This window comes from Rhipicephalus microplus, chromosome 4 (genome assembly GCF_043290135.1).
Source record: "Rhipicephalus microplus isolate Deutch F79 chromosome 4, USDA_Rmic, whole genome shotgun sequence".
In the NCBI taxonomy this organism is placed as follows: Eukaryota; Metazoa; Arthropoda; class Arachnida; order Ixodida; family Ixodidae; genus Rhipicephalus; species Rhipicephalus microplus.
Window position 1 is genome coordinate 145384316 of NC_134703.1, and position 17226 is coordinate 145401541.

Genomic DNA, 17226 nt, shown 5'->3' on the forward strand with positions numbered 1-17226 from the left:
AGTCGATACAAATCGCAAGGTGAGCTGTACACCATGGCGTGCCCGGAGAAAACTTTTCTTAATGAAGGTGGTACGGGCTCAAGGAATTTTATTTCGATAAATTTAGTAGATGTTCATGTTCAGTCCGCAGTATTTTTAGGAGATAAGTCCTCATCATCTGTTCCTAATCAACGGTCCTTACTAGTGTTCATACTCATTTGTGTTCACTAATTGGTATTACGTTCTTCTCTCTCTTAGTTCTTCTCAATTAAATTGTCTTCTCCTGTGGTGTTTGTCTACATCTATTTATTCTTGGCCCTCACCAGTTAACTAGATATAGCGTAGCATGGAGAGAAATCAACATGGTGTAAGTAGAGAGCACTTTTACAATTCATACTTGAGTATTTCATAATGAAGCTGAGCTAAAACGCGTACCCATAAAAATTTTATTGATTATTGCTAAAGCTACAGCTCGCTAGAAATTGACTCGGACATCAACACGTGGCTTATTGTGGATTCTCAAGAAAAACGTGTATGGCTGCCATGACTCATAGCCGGTTTTATCGCACAGATGGCGAATTTTCACGGCAGTTAGCATTATTAGCCTCGGTCTCATAGCTGACAGAATGACGTCACGAAACTATATGCCGCAACGAGAGAACACGGGAACATTTCGGAAGCGACTGCTCGCCTGCCAGTGACAGCCGGCGAAAAAGAAAACAGAAACATGCGGTCATGCTGCGACATCATTATACCGTGGATGTTGGCCCTGTTCGTACGGCCTAATTGGCTTCGCGCTTTCACAGTCAATGCGGAAGCCATAGGGACTCAGGAAGTGCGCAGATTCAGCGCTTCCCACGTATCCTTCCGCAGTTCTCTCAGGCGAGCGAACGACGTAACTAAAAATAAGAGCGAGCTACTCAAAACGCGGCTGTCAGCCGTTGCTAACGGCATCCGCTTTCCGTCGAGGATGTGGCCGATCAAATGTAGTGCGCTTCACATTGCTAAAGATAACGCACTGGCTCTGCAAGAGGGTTATAAAACAAACAAACAAAAGAAAGGAACCAGAATGAACGGCAGCGTGACTGAAGTGACGCGCACACAACAAAAGAAACGAGCGATCTTGTCACAACAACCCCGGATGCTGAGGAGAAGCATCTCGAGCGTTAGCGCAACGGGCGCGCCCTCCCACGGACACTTCCCTAGCGTGGCGCCCTTTTAGCGAAGTTTGATAGCAAATGCAGGAAGGACGGGGGAAGTGCTAGGGAGCAGAGACGCTGGGGGCTCTTTCGAGGAGGTAAGACAGGGCTCGCGGGCGTCTCTCTAAAAATCACCATCACCGCTACAGCAAGCCCGCGAAGCTGATACGTTTCGCAGGCAAGTCATCCCCACGCGTGACAGAAGAGAAAGAGGGATGAAGGGAGAGACGGTCCTCCCAAAAGCATCTACTTTCCACCCACAACTGTTGTTTTCAAGGCAAGAAAGAACGTGCGCGCAAAGTGTGGAGCCCCCCTTCTCCGGGTGGCGCTTTTCGTCCGCTAGAGTGCGCATTCTTCTTGACCGACGACTGGAGCGCTAAGTGAACGCAGCGTCGGCGAAGAACCGACGCCGCAGTTAGGCGTGCCCCCGACTCCGGCGGCCTCACTGGAAAAGTTGTTTTTCCCCATCTGGCGCATTTGTTTCCCGCGCAACGTCTGCTCCGGCGTCTCGCCTTTATCGCCGACATGCTCCATAATTGTTGCTGTTTTGCCGCTGCTCCGTTTATTTTGGCGCGCTTGCGAAGAGGGGTGGTTTCCTTTCGAGTGGCACACGGGCGAAACGGCGTGCTAGATTGGCAAATGCGCATCAGCATGCGGGTTGGTTACGCCTGCCCCTTCCGAACATCGCGCGTGAGCATTCCTTTCAGCTTTCAAACCCCACAGTCAGTGCGGCACCCCTTTCTATCCACGCTAGCGCGCGTAATGCATTCTTCTCCTTTGTGATGGCAAGCAGTGTGGCGAAGCTCTCAAGTCTTTCTCGGGAGAACAAACAGCGCGCTCCGGCGCCTCGAATAGTCGGGCGCAGTGGCGCCCCTTCACAATATGCGCCTTATATTGGGTGCTCTCCGCGTTGGAGAAGGAGAGCCTTTCTTTTCCCACTCGCGAAAGGAGAGACGAGAACGATGCCGAGGCTGCTTGCGAACCGGCGAGTCCGGAACAAATCTCGTTGTTCTGGTTCAATGCGCATGGACGCGGTTGCCGTTGCCGACACGCACGCCATTTTCTTCCCGCGCTCTCGACGTAATATCTTCCGGCTTCACTGTTTGCCGCCGAAAACGACGCTTCGTGCCGTTCTGAAGTACCGCCGAGGGAGCTTCTGGTTTGCAAAGTAAAGTATATATAACTCTACGAAGGAAAAACGCAGAAAAGAAAACGTTCATTGATGCTGTCCCGAACTCACTTCAAGTATGGCGTGTATATACATATTTACAGTCTGGAGAATTTTAATGCACTCGATTGTTGTACATATAGAGTATAGGAGTGTCGTCAGGATCGTGCCGCTTTCGTTTACTCGCGGTATTCGTTTGTCAGTACAGTTAAATCTCAGTTACCGCGTAGGCTCGACACATCGCAAGAAGATGTTCGAACAGTATTAGTAAAAACAAATAGTGCAGAGCTTCTCGTAAAGTGATTTTATTAAACAATCACAGGAATACAATTATACTTAGGGAGGCTGACTTACATCGTTGACCTCAGTGGCAAAGTGACATAGCAACGAAACATTCACTGTGAGGAATATTAAAGGTGAACATAACAACATCCGTGTTACGCAGACTATCTGCTTGTATATTATTTGTAGGGTACAATTCAAAGTTCGAAGCAGCCGCAATGTTAACCTGCGGCAAACTTTTTCGTGACACATATATAGTTTGTTACTATTAATTGCTCACACATATCATGCCTTCAGAATTGTAAAAGTACTCCGGGCTCTTAGTCCCGCGTCCTCAAAAGGAAATCAAGCTTAGTTGCGTTCTATTTATTCATTAGCTTGCCTCGTCCACTTATTTGTTTTAAATTTCTGCGGTACGTCATAGATTGATCGAGTATCCGAGGTGTTCCCTCCCTCAACCTCTCTGCACCAATTCACGAAGAATAAAGCAGACAGGTGCACTCACAGGTGACGTCGAGGAAGACCGAGTCGTGGACACTGAGTTGTAGAGCCTTGTTGGTCGCCTGGCACATGTAGTTAGCCTCGTTATCGTCGGCGGTGACGTTGACCACGAGCACGCTCTTGGAGGCCTTGCCTCCGAACGGCGCATCGACCAACGGCTCGTCCACCGCACCGGAGAGCTGCAGGCCGTCCTTCCACCAGCTCACCACGGACGCCGGGTTGCTCGAGCCGGTCTCGCAAGTCAGCGTCAGCTGCACAATGCGCAAGATGGCGTTAGCTGTCGTTGAAGGCTCAGTTCCTTAATGAGATGTGTGTTTAAAGTGCGGGCAAGGGCTGCTAGCACCTTGATGCGATCACCATAACCAACTCTTGAATAAAGCATGGAAGTTTTTGGCGTGTGAACAATTACAACATCTGAATATTGCTGTTGTAAACGGACATTTTCAAACGTTAATTTGGTACCATTGTCATTAACAAGTTCGTAATGTGAGTCATGATGTAACTCGAGTAGTAGAAGCCTCAGCTAGGCTCCGAAACCTCTTTAAGCAAACCTCATTTTGAAAATGCCACTACCAAAATCTTCAATGCGGCATATTTTTCGTCTTCGCAGGTACACGTGCTCCTTCCTAATAGCAACTCTCTCTCCCTCCTTCACTCATATCCTCTTGACTGGGTGTTATATCAAATCGAACATGCAGCCAGTAGACCTCCCTGCTTTTCCTCTGTTCACAGATAAGCATTCAGCGAGCTCTCACGTGCGCGTATTCTGGGATCTGTGCAGCACCACCGCTCTAGTCACCACAGCTACGTGCGCTGCGGAATGTACTGCTTATGCTCACGAGGAAAAATTGTACCATAAAATATCCATATTGAGGAAAAAAGTTCTTTTTTTTTCACTTCTGTTTAACATATGGAAGATTGGTTCCGAAGATTCTTAATATATTAGCAGAGTGGCAGCAACCAGTTCGCTATTGCCACACGTTTGTGTGTGTGTGTTCATGTGCCTTGCTTGTGCCTTCGACTGTTTGCATTATCAATCATTCGAAACACCTTTGAAGAGTTTTTCAGTTGTAATTTCATTCATTTTTCGCAAATCTACACATACTAAATTTAGGTAATTGCTCTCGTGACTGCATTTATATTACCCTCTAAAAACAGACCTTAACAGTAAATAAAATATCTAACAAGTGTCCTCGCTAAAACATTCTCCACATGGTCTTTTTTAATAAACATAAAAATATAATAATCTATGAATAAATATATTCTGAGATCAATGAAGGCGACACGTTTCTTGTCGAGATTCACGAAAGTAAGCAATCTGCCACTACAGGCAGGAAATTCAGCACTTTTGCCAAATAGGGCTTCTACTAGGAGACTCACCTTCTGTCCAGACCTCGGCTTTCGTGGCTTTATCTTGATAGTCACAGCAGGAGGTGGAACTGCATACAAAAAGAACGCATTGTGTTTGCTTCCCCGAGTCCGTGCATTATGCGTTTCGATACAGCAACTAAAGCTATTTAAGAAGCTTAGGAAGTTGCGCCACACTTACAGTGAACGGTGAGCTTGATGCTCGTCGTCAGGGCCTTCTTCGTTGCCGGGTTGGACGCCTCACAGCGGTACTCCGCTCCGTTGTCCGAGTCTTGTGCAACGATGGCTACTTCCGAGGTCACTGAATTTCCGTTAGCTTTTGACGTCGAGTTCACCTGCACACATACAGACGCAGCTCAAGTCAAAGTGGCCTAAATGAGCTCACTTCGATAGTTTATGAGTGTCCTGAAGTCAGTGGTTCTAGTTGCGGTCTTAAAACTTCGTTGTGCTTTTTCCCCACGTGTTATTGTTACTACACCAACGCTAAAGATTTATTTATTTATTTATTTATTTATTTATTTATTTATTTATTTATTTATTTATTTATTAACTGGAGTATTGATTCGTTCATTCATTTTGCGCGATGTAACACATATAAGTCACGCCACTCAGAGAGACCTAAAATTGTGCTTTCGCAGCGCCGCTTGTCTCTGTGGATTCCTGTATGAACCCATGTTTCCACGAACGTACGCACCTTTTTTGTTTCATAGTTTTACAATAGTAAAGCAACAATGTACACCGCAGATAATGCGAATAATGTTCCACAAGTCCAGGTGGTTATTTTTCTTGTTTGTTATAACGCAGACATCTATACTGAACGAAAAGAGTTCATACACTTCAATTTTTCTTCTGGCAGTTGATTAATCAAAATAGTCCCATTGTAAACACTAATCTTGTTATATTTCGTGTCATGTGGGAAGACTGAAAAGAAGTCGTAAAACAAAGCAAAAAATAAATATTACCCCCTATCACCTCTACACACAATTATTTCATGCCACGATCTCAAGTTCTCTTCAGCAGGTAGTTCTGCAATAAAAGCGCTTTCGAACAACAAATAACAATAACTTTTATTTCTTTTTCCAGTCACGTTAGCTTCGAACGTTGTTCGTACACCCACAGAAACTGGAGCATGAACTCAATTGTATCATTCATGGCTTTTGAGCAACAGACGACGCACACTGAAGATAAGGAAGGCCTCAAGAAAGATGAGATTTGCGCTTATAAAAAGTAACGAACAACGAAAGACGACACTTGCGTGCCAACAGCGCGAGAGTCATCGAAATTGAATTTTTTTCGATGCATCGTAATCTTTCCGTTCTGTGTTGCTGGCGTAAGAAACAACTGACGGACCATATTAGCTTTGATATGAAGACCTAATTTATGTACAGCAGTAAGATAAACCACAACAGCAGGCCCAGAGATACCATTATGAAATGTTACCCATTGCATTGCTTGCAACGATATGTTTATTCAAGTAATAAGCTTTCATGCATATAAGCTATTAGATTATGCTTCGTTTGTTGTCGACTACAACCATACTTCATTACAAAACCAGGATAGTTCTAACAACCACTGATGTATTTTTTCTATATCCAGCCCTCTTCCCTCTTAGTACTTGTATATATATATATATATATATATATATATATATATATATATATATATATATATATATATATATATATATATATATATATATATATATATGTGTGTGTGTGTGTGTGTGTGTGTGTGTGTGTGTTTGTGTGTGTGTGTGTGTGCGTGTGTGTGCTGGCCAAACTGTCGTCGCTACAGGCACGATAAATCCTTCCGCATTAATTTACCAGTAACATCTCCATATATAGCCAAATAGGGAACATAAACTCAATTACTTTCTGGTTCAACACACACAGTTGCGCAGTGTTTGATAAATGTCAAACTAAAGAAATCGGTGACCAGAGACTGGAGCTTTCTATTTCTCGCAACGTGTCATCATATGTCTCTCGGTCAGACCCAACATAACATCAGTTTATCACTAAATTTCCTGTTGCGAAGCTAGTAAGTCAAAATAAAAAATAACGCATATAATGTCAACAAAATAGATGTGAGCATCAGTAATGAAGAAATCTGCAAAGAAATTTTTTAAGTTGTTCTGCGAGCTCCTCGGAGGATTTATTAACACTCCTTGCTCAACAAAGTAAATAAAGCTAGCTAGATTTAGCCGCTATTTAGCGTATATACCAGGTAGCGGCTTCTTTTGGAACGCTGCGCAAGTCACTATGACGACAGATTGAAAGTCATCAACTTGTACAAACTAAAACTAGTGGAAGCTGCATTGCGAGAAAAGATTAACCGACACTCCTGAACGTGAAATGGAAGCTTTTCTGTAGCAAGACGCTTCGTGCGGCAAAGCAGTCTTTCTTGAGCAGGTTACGCTTCGTTAAAGGCTGCCGGAGTCAACAGAACGAATTTAAGTTAAACGTACGTGTCAGGACACCTTAGTTTCACTTTTCTCTTAATTAAAAACAAAACGGGATATGACAGTCTAATTTTTTTCGTAATGTTTTGATGAGTTATAAGATTAAAGCTCCACGTGAGTAATGATGAACCATGAAATCTATTAAGAAAATAAGCAAAAAACCTAAATTCAGTAGTGTTGTTACTCCTAAAAGAAACAAAGAAACAAAGAAGGAAAGAAAGAAAGAGAGAAAAAAAGCCATGTAATAAAAGATTCCATCAAGCCGTCTTACAAAATTATAGTAATCGAAAGTTTGTACGCTACTGTCACAGCACCTTTGAAAAAATATTTGCGAATTTACGAATTGTATGAAGTTTCATCCTACGAAAGATATTGCGATTTTTCTTAAAAAGCACCGTCTAAAAGCATAAAGTACCCTGTGGTTTCTGTGCGATAACCATAAAACGAAGCGTTGTATCTCGCTGTTAAGGTTTGACAACGTGGCTCGATCTTTTTAAGAGTACGCATGAGTGGGTTTTTCAGTAAAGTTCAGTTTAAATTTCGCGCTGTATACGTGGGTTGCCCTGATTGTTTCTTTTTCTTTAACTGAATTCTGCGGTGATGTTGCACCAACTCACCCAGTAAACCACTCTTGTGATATCATTGCTGATCGCTGAATTTTATCAAATTGTAACAATTTAATACAAGCTCAAATAATTGTGATTATTTTCCATGGATTTTTGTTGTTTACCGGGCATTGAAGAAACAAGACACCTTTCCTTGGTAATAGTATTATTAATACTACTTCACTACTATCACTGCTACTTATACTACTACTACTACTACTACTAATAATAATAATAATAATAATAATAATAATAATAATAATAATAATAATAATAATAATAATAATAATAATAATAATATTAATATTAATAATAATAATAATAATAATAATAATAATAATAATAATAATAATAATAATATGCTTAATGGTATTGGGACAATTTATGTCTTCTACGCCATCTCACTACGCACACAAGGAAGTAGCAGCAAGAATAACAAAAGCACGTCATAAGTTAAGATTCAGCTCAACCATCGTTCACCGACTTGATCAGCACGGGCGCAGTGACTATTCACACCTTGAGATAATCAATACAGGATCGGTGACTCACCCGTTGTGTTCCTTTGAACCAGCGGACGGTGGGAAGCGGGTTCCCACCATTCGTCACGCACGTTATGTGCTGCAGCGTCTTCGCGCGAATAGGTGTTCCTTCCGTGTACCCAAAAATGCGTGGAGCCTCGGGGGCATCTGCGGTTTTAAACGAACACAGACCCGTACGTGCTTCACTCACGTCTACGTCTGACGTCTCACGAAAGCAAAAGCTAAAGAACTAAAGTTCACAAATACACACACGCACATTCTAGCACACACAAAAGCGAGCACACGTATACACATACCCACACATTTACACACAAATTGCCACTCCGAAAACTAACCTTGTCACAATGTGACTGAACGTGGCTTCATGTCTGGTGATCTACGTTGTCAACTGATTGATTGTTCTTCACCTGCGCATGAGTTAACTAGGTGTAGTAAAAAAAACAGATATCGCGGGTCTTGTTGACTGTGTACTGTACCCATGGGCGCGATATCTGGTGCCATGTAGAATTTATTTGTGAAATGGTAACTACATTTTTGTGCCCCAGCGGGCACTTTCGTGCACGAAAATCATTCATTGTGAGAGCGATTTTTCTCGAACGCATCGTACCGTTCGACATGCTGTGTGGTTTACGCGCATACGTGTAATTGACTTCTTTCTTATGTTTCTTACGTATAGCATTATGTAGCGTGAGAGCACATCACACAACAAAGCTTTTTTTTTTCTAGGCTCACAAATGGTGCCTCTTGATGGGTTCTTGTTATGAAATCCAAATCTTGTCGTTCTCGTACTTTCGCGCCTAATAACGTAGTTTTTGTAATTTGCTATTTTTGTTCTGTATTTATTGTTAACACGTACAAAACGTTTTGGAGCAAGGCTACACATTGCGATTCTAAATACTCAGTATCGTTCTTCTAAACGTCCCTGCCGCAGGCCTATACGTACGCACTCATTCAAACCAATGCATACGCTAAGTGTAACTTTATTTTAAAATATCTAATAGCAGCATACGGCAGCGTTACGAAATCTTATCGAGCCCACGTCCCCTCAAACAAACAGCACTCGAAATTATAATAACGACGAGAATGCAACAATTCCTATGCACTTACACAGGATGCTGACAGCTGCAGTTTCGACGACCGTGTCTCCAAGGGCTTGGTTGACAGCGTAGCAGGAGAACATCTTCATGTTTCGTTCCTGCGGATTATGATAATATTAAATCAGAGAGCAGAAAGGTGGGTCTTAAAATTAATCTGCAGAAAACGAAAGTAATCTACAACAACCTCGGAAAGGAGCAGCGCTTCGAGATATGTAATAGTGCACTTGAAGTTGTAAAAGACTATGTCTACTTAGGGCAGGTAATAACCGCAGAGCCGAACGACGAGATTGAAGTAACTAGAAGAATAAGAATGGGGTGGAGCACATTCGGCAAACACTCTCAAATTATGACAGGTAGATTGCCACTATCCCTCAAGAGGAAGGTATATAACAGCTGTATCTTGCCGATAGTTACCTACGGAGCAGAAACCTGGAGACTTACAAAATGGGTTCAGCTTAAATTGAGGACGACGCAGCGAGCAATGGAAAGAAAAATGGTAGGCGTAACCTTAAGAGACAAGAAGAGAGCAGAGTGGATTAGGGGACAAACGGGGGTTAAGGATATCATAGTTGAAATAAAGAAGAGGAAATGGACATGGGCCGGGAATGTAGCGCATAGACAGCATAACCGCTGGTCATTAAGGGTAACTAACTGGATTCCCAGAGAAGGGAATCCGGTTAGGGGGAAACAGAAGGTTAGGCTGGCAGATGAGATTAAGAAGTTTGCGGGTATAAATTGGCAGCAGCAAGCACAGGACCGGGTTAACTGGCGGAACATGGGAGAGGCCTTCGTCCTACAGTGGACCTAGTCAGGCTGATGATGATGATGATGATGAAATCAGAGAGCCATTAGAGAGAAGGAAAAAAAATATTCTGGGTGAACATCACCGAAATTCTACCACACTTACACAGCCAACGCCTGAACTGATAAGTGTTATTTTATCCGTAAACTATGACCGGCGAAGACCGGCAATGACCGGCAGAATACTTGATGAATAATCACTGCAAAGACCAACATTTTTTTTCCTGGTATTAGTGAATTACTTCATCGTGACACCAAAAGGCCATCAGAAGACGCCCGCCAACGAACCGAACAAAACCCGCGAAAAAAATATGCACAGGTGGTAACGTCGCCTTAAGGCTCCTGTTCGAACAAGTTGTGACGTGATATATTTCGGGGGTGTCTCCTACGCTCACCTAATTCTTCATCAATAAAATTTAATTGCACTGTTTCAAAAGATGTACATTCAAAAACGGATAGCTATTTCTAGCAAACCAGACTGATCGGAAAAATTCAATGAAAGACTGAAGTTTGTGATGTCAGACTGACAGCAGGTAGTGAACTTTGGCATGAAGTTCAATTGAAGAACATTGAACCCCACTTTACTCTTTTATTCATGAACCTAGAGGGGGGAAAATAACAAGATTAGACTCTCTATAGAATAATTCATCAATTTAAAGACATTAAGACCTTCACTTTAAGGAACCCTTTAATGTCAACCACTGAACCACAGTGATCAGCATAGAGCACTTTGCTTAAGCCATCGGGCCTCGATTGCTCAGCAGCGAAAAGATAAGAGGCACCACATGAAGTGAAATCTAAAGGAAATGATTAAACTCCACGAAAATAACGTTATCGCAAAAGGAAGCTGGTCCACTCAATGCAGCAGACGGGCAAACATCAAACAGATCCCGCGAAAGCAGACGGCTCACTCAATCTCGTTTCGCCGGGAATCCACATAACATCGTCGAGTAAAAGACGGAGGGCGAACAAAAAAAAAATGAGGAAGGCAAAAGCCAGGCCCCGTAGAGCCGGCCGAAATCAAGGAACATCTCGGAGCTTCGGCAAAATGGCTGATCTCTGGCCGCTCTTTCGCCGCAGACCGACGAACATATCAGCGCGTTTCCTTCAATCCCGCGCGCGCTGCACAGCCCGCGTATACACATATGCGAAACGCCACCGTGCACTCAGAGAAATGAAATTTCGCTCACGACGCTATCGTTTTCTAAAAAGGATGGCGTCCTTGCCTCCGGGGCAGAGAGACGGAACGGCATGAAGAAGAAGAGGGGGAGGAGGGGGGCACACGAAGAAGAAGGTCACGGATTTCTGGCGAGCGCTCCGACGCGCCGAAGAGCGGGCAAATAGTGTCTTTTTGCGTGACGTGGCCAAGCTGTCTGTCGCCGCCTTGCCCTTTACGCGATTGTGAGCGCAGCGAAGGAAAAGCGCACGCTTTCTTCCTACTTGTTCCGAAACGGTTAAAGAGAGAGCTGGCAAAGACGGATTGTCCGCGCGCGAAGGGCCATTAGGAAACGCGGCTATGGCAAGCGTCGCGACTCTTGTATGTAGGCCACGGAGAAGTCGACGACGTATGGCTGACATTGGTAGGGAAAGGGGGGTAGAGAGACAGTAAGGGGGGTCGCTCCCAGGCTTGTGGGGGGCACCTATTTTTCTTGTCCCGTGCCCGCTTTTCGATGCGACGTGGACATTAATTTCGGCCTTGTCGCCGGCGACAAGAATGCGAGATGTGCGCGGAGAAGAGCGCACCACGGCGCCCAACCCTTCCTCGACGAAGCGTCACGAGGTGCAGCTGATTGCGCATGCGCGCGCTCAACGCGCGATAAGCTCGTCTCCGAGAAAAAAAGGAGGCGGTGACACGTTGACGCGTAAACCGGAAATGCTGATTGTCCCGCTCTCGGCAAGATTCGGCGCGTGCGGCGCTCCCAGAAACAGGAACCATAAATCTCATTTCTTTTCTTGCTGTTGGCCCAAATCTCGCCATCAGTTTAGTTCCCCCCCCCCTCCACGATGCGTGAAAACAAAGCAGAACCTAATGAAGACGGACGGCTTTTAGCCTGCGTAGCTTAGTTGCTGGAGGACTAGAGGACGTCATTAAGCTTAAGCTATATGAAAAAAAGCTCTAAAGCTGAGAATCTTACAGATAAGCTCGTTTAGGTAAGAACTGTTACCGTATAAGAGAAAAGATACACGAGCTAAAATCTAATAAATGTGCAAGCTTGTTAGCCTTTCTTCCTCTTCAGTGGGGGCGAACATTAAGACAATCGTTTTTGACATTGAGCACATTAGTCGACCGTCGCGACATTTACACAGGAATGCAACGTCCAACATACACGTTCAATCCAAATGCAAAGACGAGATTTTATGTGGTGTTTGTATAAGTTAACGTTTTCCTCTTTTGTGATTAATCGTATTTCTCGCATCGTGCAACTGATAAACGTCATCTGACCATAGATTAGAAGAATAGCTTATGTTCGACATAATCTTCCCTGGAGTGTGAAGAAATATATATGAGTATTTTCGCGTTCCCCCGACAGACTAAACAGTATGTATGTATGTATGTATGTATGTATGTATGTATGTATGTATGTATGTATGTATGTATGTATGTATGTATGTATGTATGTATGTATGTATGTATGTATGTATGTATGTATGTATGTATGTATGTATGTAAACAGTATATATGCGTTCTGCACTTTTCGTTGGATGGATGTCACTTATTTATCTCTTGGCATCAATAGAGCGGTTACAATGGGTTTCCGCAACATAAAAATTGAACGTGCTTATGCCAGACATTGTTACTTAGCCAATTCAGCTCTGAATCGGTCGTATGCTATGCCGTCTTGCTTTTCTGCAATATCTACGCCTGAGGCTTTCGCTCACTCGCTAACACAATGTCCAAAACTTGGCTGAGTGACCACAGTGTCGGGAACCACCGCCTACACAAAATGGACCCACCGAGAAAGCATCGAGTTTCATCGGACCTTTCCCGCAGGGATGCAACTTTACTCTGCCGCCTGTGGTTAGGAGTAACTTTCACGAAGGCGTACTCTATTCGCATAGGAATGGCGGATAGCTCCAGATCATGAGTTGTGAGATAGTGACGAGACAATGGAACATCTACTGTGTTCATGTGATCGTTTTGCGAGTGAACGCGACGTGCTACTCAAAACATTAAACAAATTAAATAACTGACCTTTTTCCGAAGAGGCGATCCTCGGTTCGTGGCTCTATGCGTCGCAGGCCAGCAAAGCGACGCGGGCATATCTAGGTTTTCTAAAATCGACCGGACTAAGTGACTGCTAATAATCGTGCAATGGACAGGGTCACATGAACCCAAACGGTGCCCTTCACCTCTCCTATTTTTCTTATCTTTTAATCCCCTTACACCTTCCCCTTGCATGGTAGCAAACCGGAAGTGCGTCTGGTTCACCTCTCTGCCTTTCATCCCTTCCCTTCCTCCTCCTTCTCCTCCATCCAACTGCAGTAGGGATCTGTACACAACGAATCAATTAAAAAATTGACACACAATCACGATTAAGCTGAGCGTCTGCGGTCACTACTCAAGTTGGTTCGTAGGACACCGTCGTGATTTGTAACCGGGATTACTCAGGCCTACAAAAGACTATGCAGTTCTCTAAGTTCAGTGCCAGCTTTTGTTACACTTGCCTCTTTGATTTAGGACTTGCTTCGAGTTATGCGGTTGGGTGCTGCCTTATGATGTCTCCATCGAAGGCGACTGCATTTTCGAATGCCATCTATGAATTACTACGCTAGTTTTCTTGAACAATCCAAAATACAGCAATTTACACAGGTTCACCAGAACTACACGGGCATGAGCAGTAAACGCAATCACAACATCCCGATCGGCCGCTGCATGAGCTGGAAGGGCGCTTCACAACCCGTCGTTAAGCGTAATGCGTTCTTTATTATTTCTGTTGGGTGAATCACGCGGAGGATAATTTACCAGCACGGCTTAAATTACTGTACTGCGTAGCGTCTCCCTGAGCTGAAAACAAAAGTACACCACCTCTTATTTCTGTGCAAGTTCCGCCAGCAATGTTATCGCTGTGCACTTTTGACATCCAGTGACGTCCCTCAGTTGTTTTGCACTTTTCTCGGCTTTAGATTACAGTCTTTGTATTTGTTTGCTTGTTTGTTTGTTTGTTTGTTTGTTTGTTTGTTTGTTTGTTTGTTTGTTTGTTTGTTTCTTTGTTTGTTTGACCTGCCATCATGTACAGCTCTCCGGCAGTCAAAGTGGCCTGGCTGCAGTTGTCCATCTAACCTTCTTCATGAACTTTCTCTGTCACCCGTTAACTATTAGCTGATGCAGTCAGTGTGCGTTGCTATTTCCCATACGCAGAAAACGGTGACTCGGATACATTTTTAGCACTCAAAAGACGAGAAAAGAAAAAAAAAAGACTCCCGTTTTATGGATTTCACATTTGCAGCGAGCAACCCATTTCGCGCCTCGCTACAACTGGGACACACAAATTGGGAAAGAATTATATTCCTACTTGCTACACCGATTAAAAAGGTATTCCAGAGAGCGCAGTTCTCGCTTTGACAAGCATTAAGGCGTCACTTGTCAAAACTGAAGACGTCTATAGTTTCTCGGATCAGTGGCGTTTCATCCGCTGTCTCTACCGGCCTGAGTACTCAGCACCCTCTTCCTCACATCAAGCTGGCTTCCTTTCCTTTGTAAATGCGGTATACAAGTCCAACGAACTTCATATCCAGGCTCCAACTATTTTACTAGGTTCGTTTTTGTCTCTACTCTTTTTCTAGGGCAGGTTCGCATTCCGATACGTCACATTTCAGAGAGTCTAGACGCATCGCCCTCTCCACCCGAATCTCTTCAGCATGCTCGCCAAGTTCCCCCCTCCCTCCCCCCCCCCCCTGCGGCTAAAACGTATATCTCGCGCCAGACAGCACAAAAACATTTGCAGGCGTTAAAGAGAATAGGGGTGCAGGAGAAGGAAGCGACGAAACACAGAGACACCGAGAGAGAGATAAAGAAAGCTTTTTTCCCCCTTTTTTTCGAAGGAAAGCCGGCGAAATAGAGCAAAGTGTAAACGCACCGGGACAGGAAAAGCAGGAAGCCAGGAGAGCTCGAGGCGATTGTTGCCGCTTCCTCTGGCCATTTGTCCATTTTCCCCATCGTTTTCTGGATGTCGCTTCTTGATGAGATTTTAATGGAAGCGAACCCAAAGGGGAGTAGAAGAAGTCCGATCACGTGGGACGGAGTGTTCCTCTCCGACTGCACTCGGTCATCCAATCGGCGCGCGCCGCGTCTCATCTCAGTTTACTACGTTTCTTTCTTTCGCATTTTTTTTTCTTCGTCAGCGCCGACGGTACTCACGCCCAGTACGAGTAATCCAGCCCCTCGCTGTTTCTTTTAGCGATCTTTCGTACTCACTTCGAAATGTTTTTTTTTTTATTCCTTATCCTTTTACGCTCTTTCTCTCTATATTTTAATATATAGGGAGTGAACGGGCAATAGCTACGCCATCCCTGTCCTCCTCACGCTTCTATCCGAGCACCAAAGCTCTTGGTCCGTGAACACCTTTCCGATTTCTCGCCGTTCTATTTTTTTTTAATTTTTTTCCTCATCGAACGCCGCCTCCGCTGTTTCCGAACACGCCCATCAGCTTCATTCGGCACCAACTCGAATGGCCCCAGGGCGCTTAAAAACCAGATGCCCGACTGGGCCGGCATGGAACATCATAGCGCATCGCGCACTTGCGCAAAAATCAGGCGTGTTGGCCCGACTTACGCTGTGACTTGTGGGCACTTGCTCGGCTCGCAGAAAGAAAGAAAAAAGAAACAAAGAAGCTCACGAAAGCCCGTGCCCTCCTCGAAATACGGAGACGAGGAGTCATCGTTGAACGAATGACGCCGAGAAGAGTATTTCAAACTTTTTAAGGAAGAAAAAAAAGTAACGCGACGTTTTTGCACGCCTAGATTCTTTGAAAAATAAAACGGAAAGAGAAGAGTAGGGCACACAGACGATCGCGTCTCCCGGCGGACACCAGCTGAACGGGCCAGCTACAAAAGGAGGATCACTCCAGGGCATGACCAGCTGCCTCTCTGTGACACGAGAGGCACTGAAGATCGTATGGCGCAATAGTGACATCCTTAGGGCAGAGAGCGTAAATCTAAAGGCATATTGAAGGCAGGTCGAAAGGGTTCGGAAAAGAGAAAGCAGAAAAAAAATCTTGAAGTGGTGGGGCGTTCGGGTGAAGAAGGGCTCCACGCAACTTGGTTGTTACATGACGGTTTTATACGTGTTGCGTAACATCATTCGTTTTGTTCTGCATATATAATTCGAGAGGGGTGTCAACTGCTTGTTTGCGTGGACCTGACTCAAAAAAATTTCAGCTTAATTATTACCGCTTTTGATAAAATTTCAGTGTTGGTCACAAGGCCAATTTTTCTTCCTTTAGCTTCCCACATATTGTCATGGAGCAACGGGGGTTAATGATATCGTAGCTGAAATCAAGAAGAAAGAAGTGAACAAGGGCCGGGCACGTAGCAAGCAGCACGTAGGCAGGGTAGCTGCTGTTGATTAAGGGTGATTGACTGGATTCCCGCAGAAGGCAAACACGCGAGAAGGAGACAGAAAGTTAGTTGGGCCGATGAGATTAAGCAGTTTGCAGGTGTAACGTGGCAGCAGAAAGCACAGAAGTGGGCTGATTAGCGGAACATATGAGAGGCCTTTGTTTTGCACTAGGCGCAGACAGGCTTCAGACTGATGACGATGGTGACTCGGGTTAAACCTTTGTCAGCAATCTTGACATTCTCCTGCTCTAGTAAAACTTCCCTAAAGCAATAGATCTCGACAAGACGCGAGAAAACCGCCCTCACCTGTCCCGTGATGTTGACGGTGATGTTAGACGTGGTGACCCATCCCCCCTTGGGGTCGGCCGTGATGGTTGAGACGGATTCGAAGGGACGGCCGTCCACCACCCACGAGACCTCGGCCGGCGGATTGCTGTGCTCCGTGGAACAGCGCATGGTCACCTGGTCGCCGGCCTTGGCTTCCTTGGGGCCGCGCACTTTCACTTTTGAAGGCGCGACTGCAGTTACAACGGTATGATTCAGCTAAAGCTCTATTCGTCCGTAACTTACCCAATGAAAGTGCTAAGTAATCAATGGTAACAGCAATGAAAAACTGAAATATTTCAAACGTTCAGAAGTTTCATACTTGAAAAGTTGGAAAAGTTTAAATG

The 17226-nt window shown here is 44.5% G+C and overlaps 1 protein-coding gene across 3 annotated transcripts in view; it reads right to left on the bottom strand.

The window, feature by feature from the left end:
* LOC119172902 (nephrin-like) overlaps positions 1-17226 on the bottom strand; it is a 352980-nt gene that overhangs the window by 30144 nt on the left and 305610 nt on the right. For all 3 annotated transcript variants that reach the window (XM_075893718.1, XM_075893719.1, XM_075893717.1), the window contains exons 8-13: positions 16862-17073; positions 9207-9294; positions 8110-8246; positions 4679-4832; positions 4510-4568; positions 3134-3380 (exon numbers count right to left, since the gene is read on the bottom strand). In XM_075893718.1, coding sequence (XP_075749833.1) covers positions 3134-3380; positions 4510-4568; positions 4679-4832; positions 8110-8246; positions 9207-9294; positions 16862-17073 — 897 coding nt within the window. The remainder of the gene's footprint in view (positions 1-3133; positions 3381-4509; positions 4569-4678; positions 4833-8109; positions 8247-9206; positions 9295-16861; positions 17074-17226) is intronic.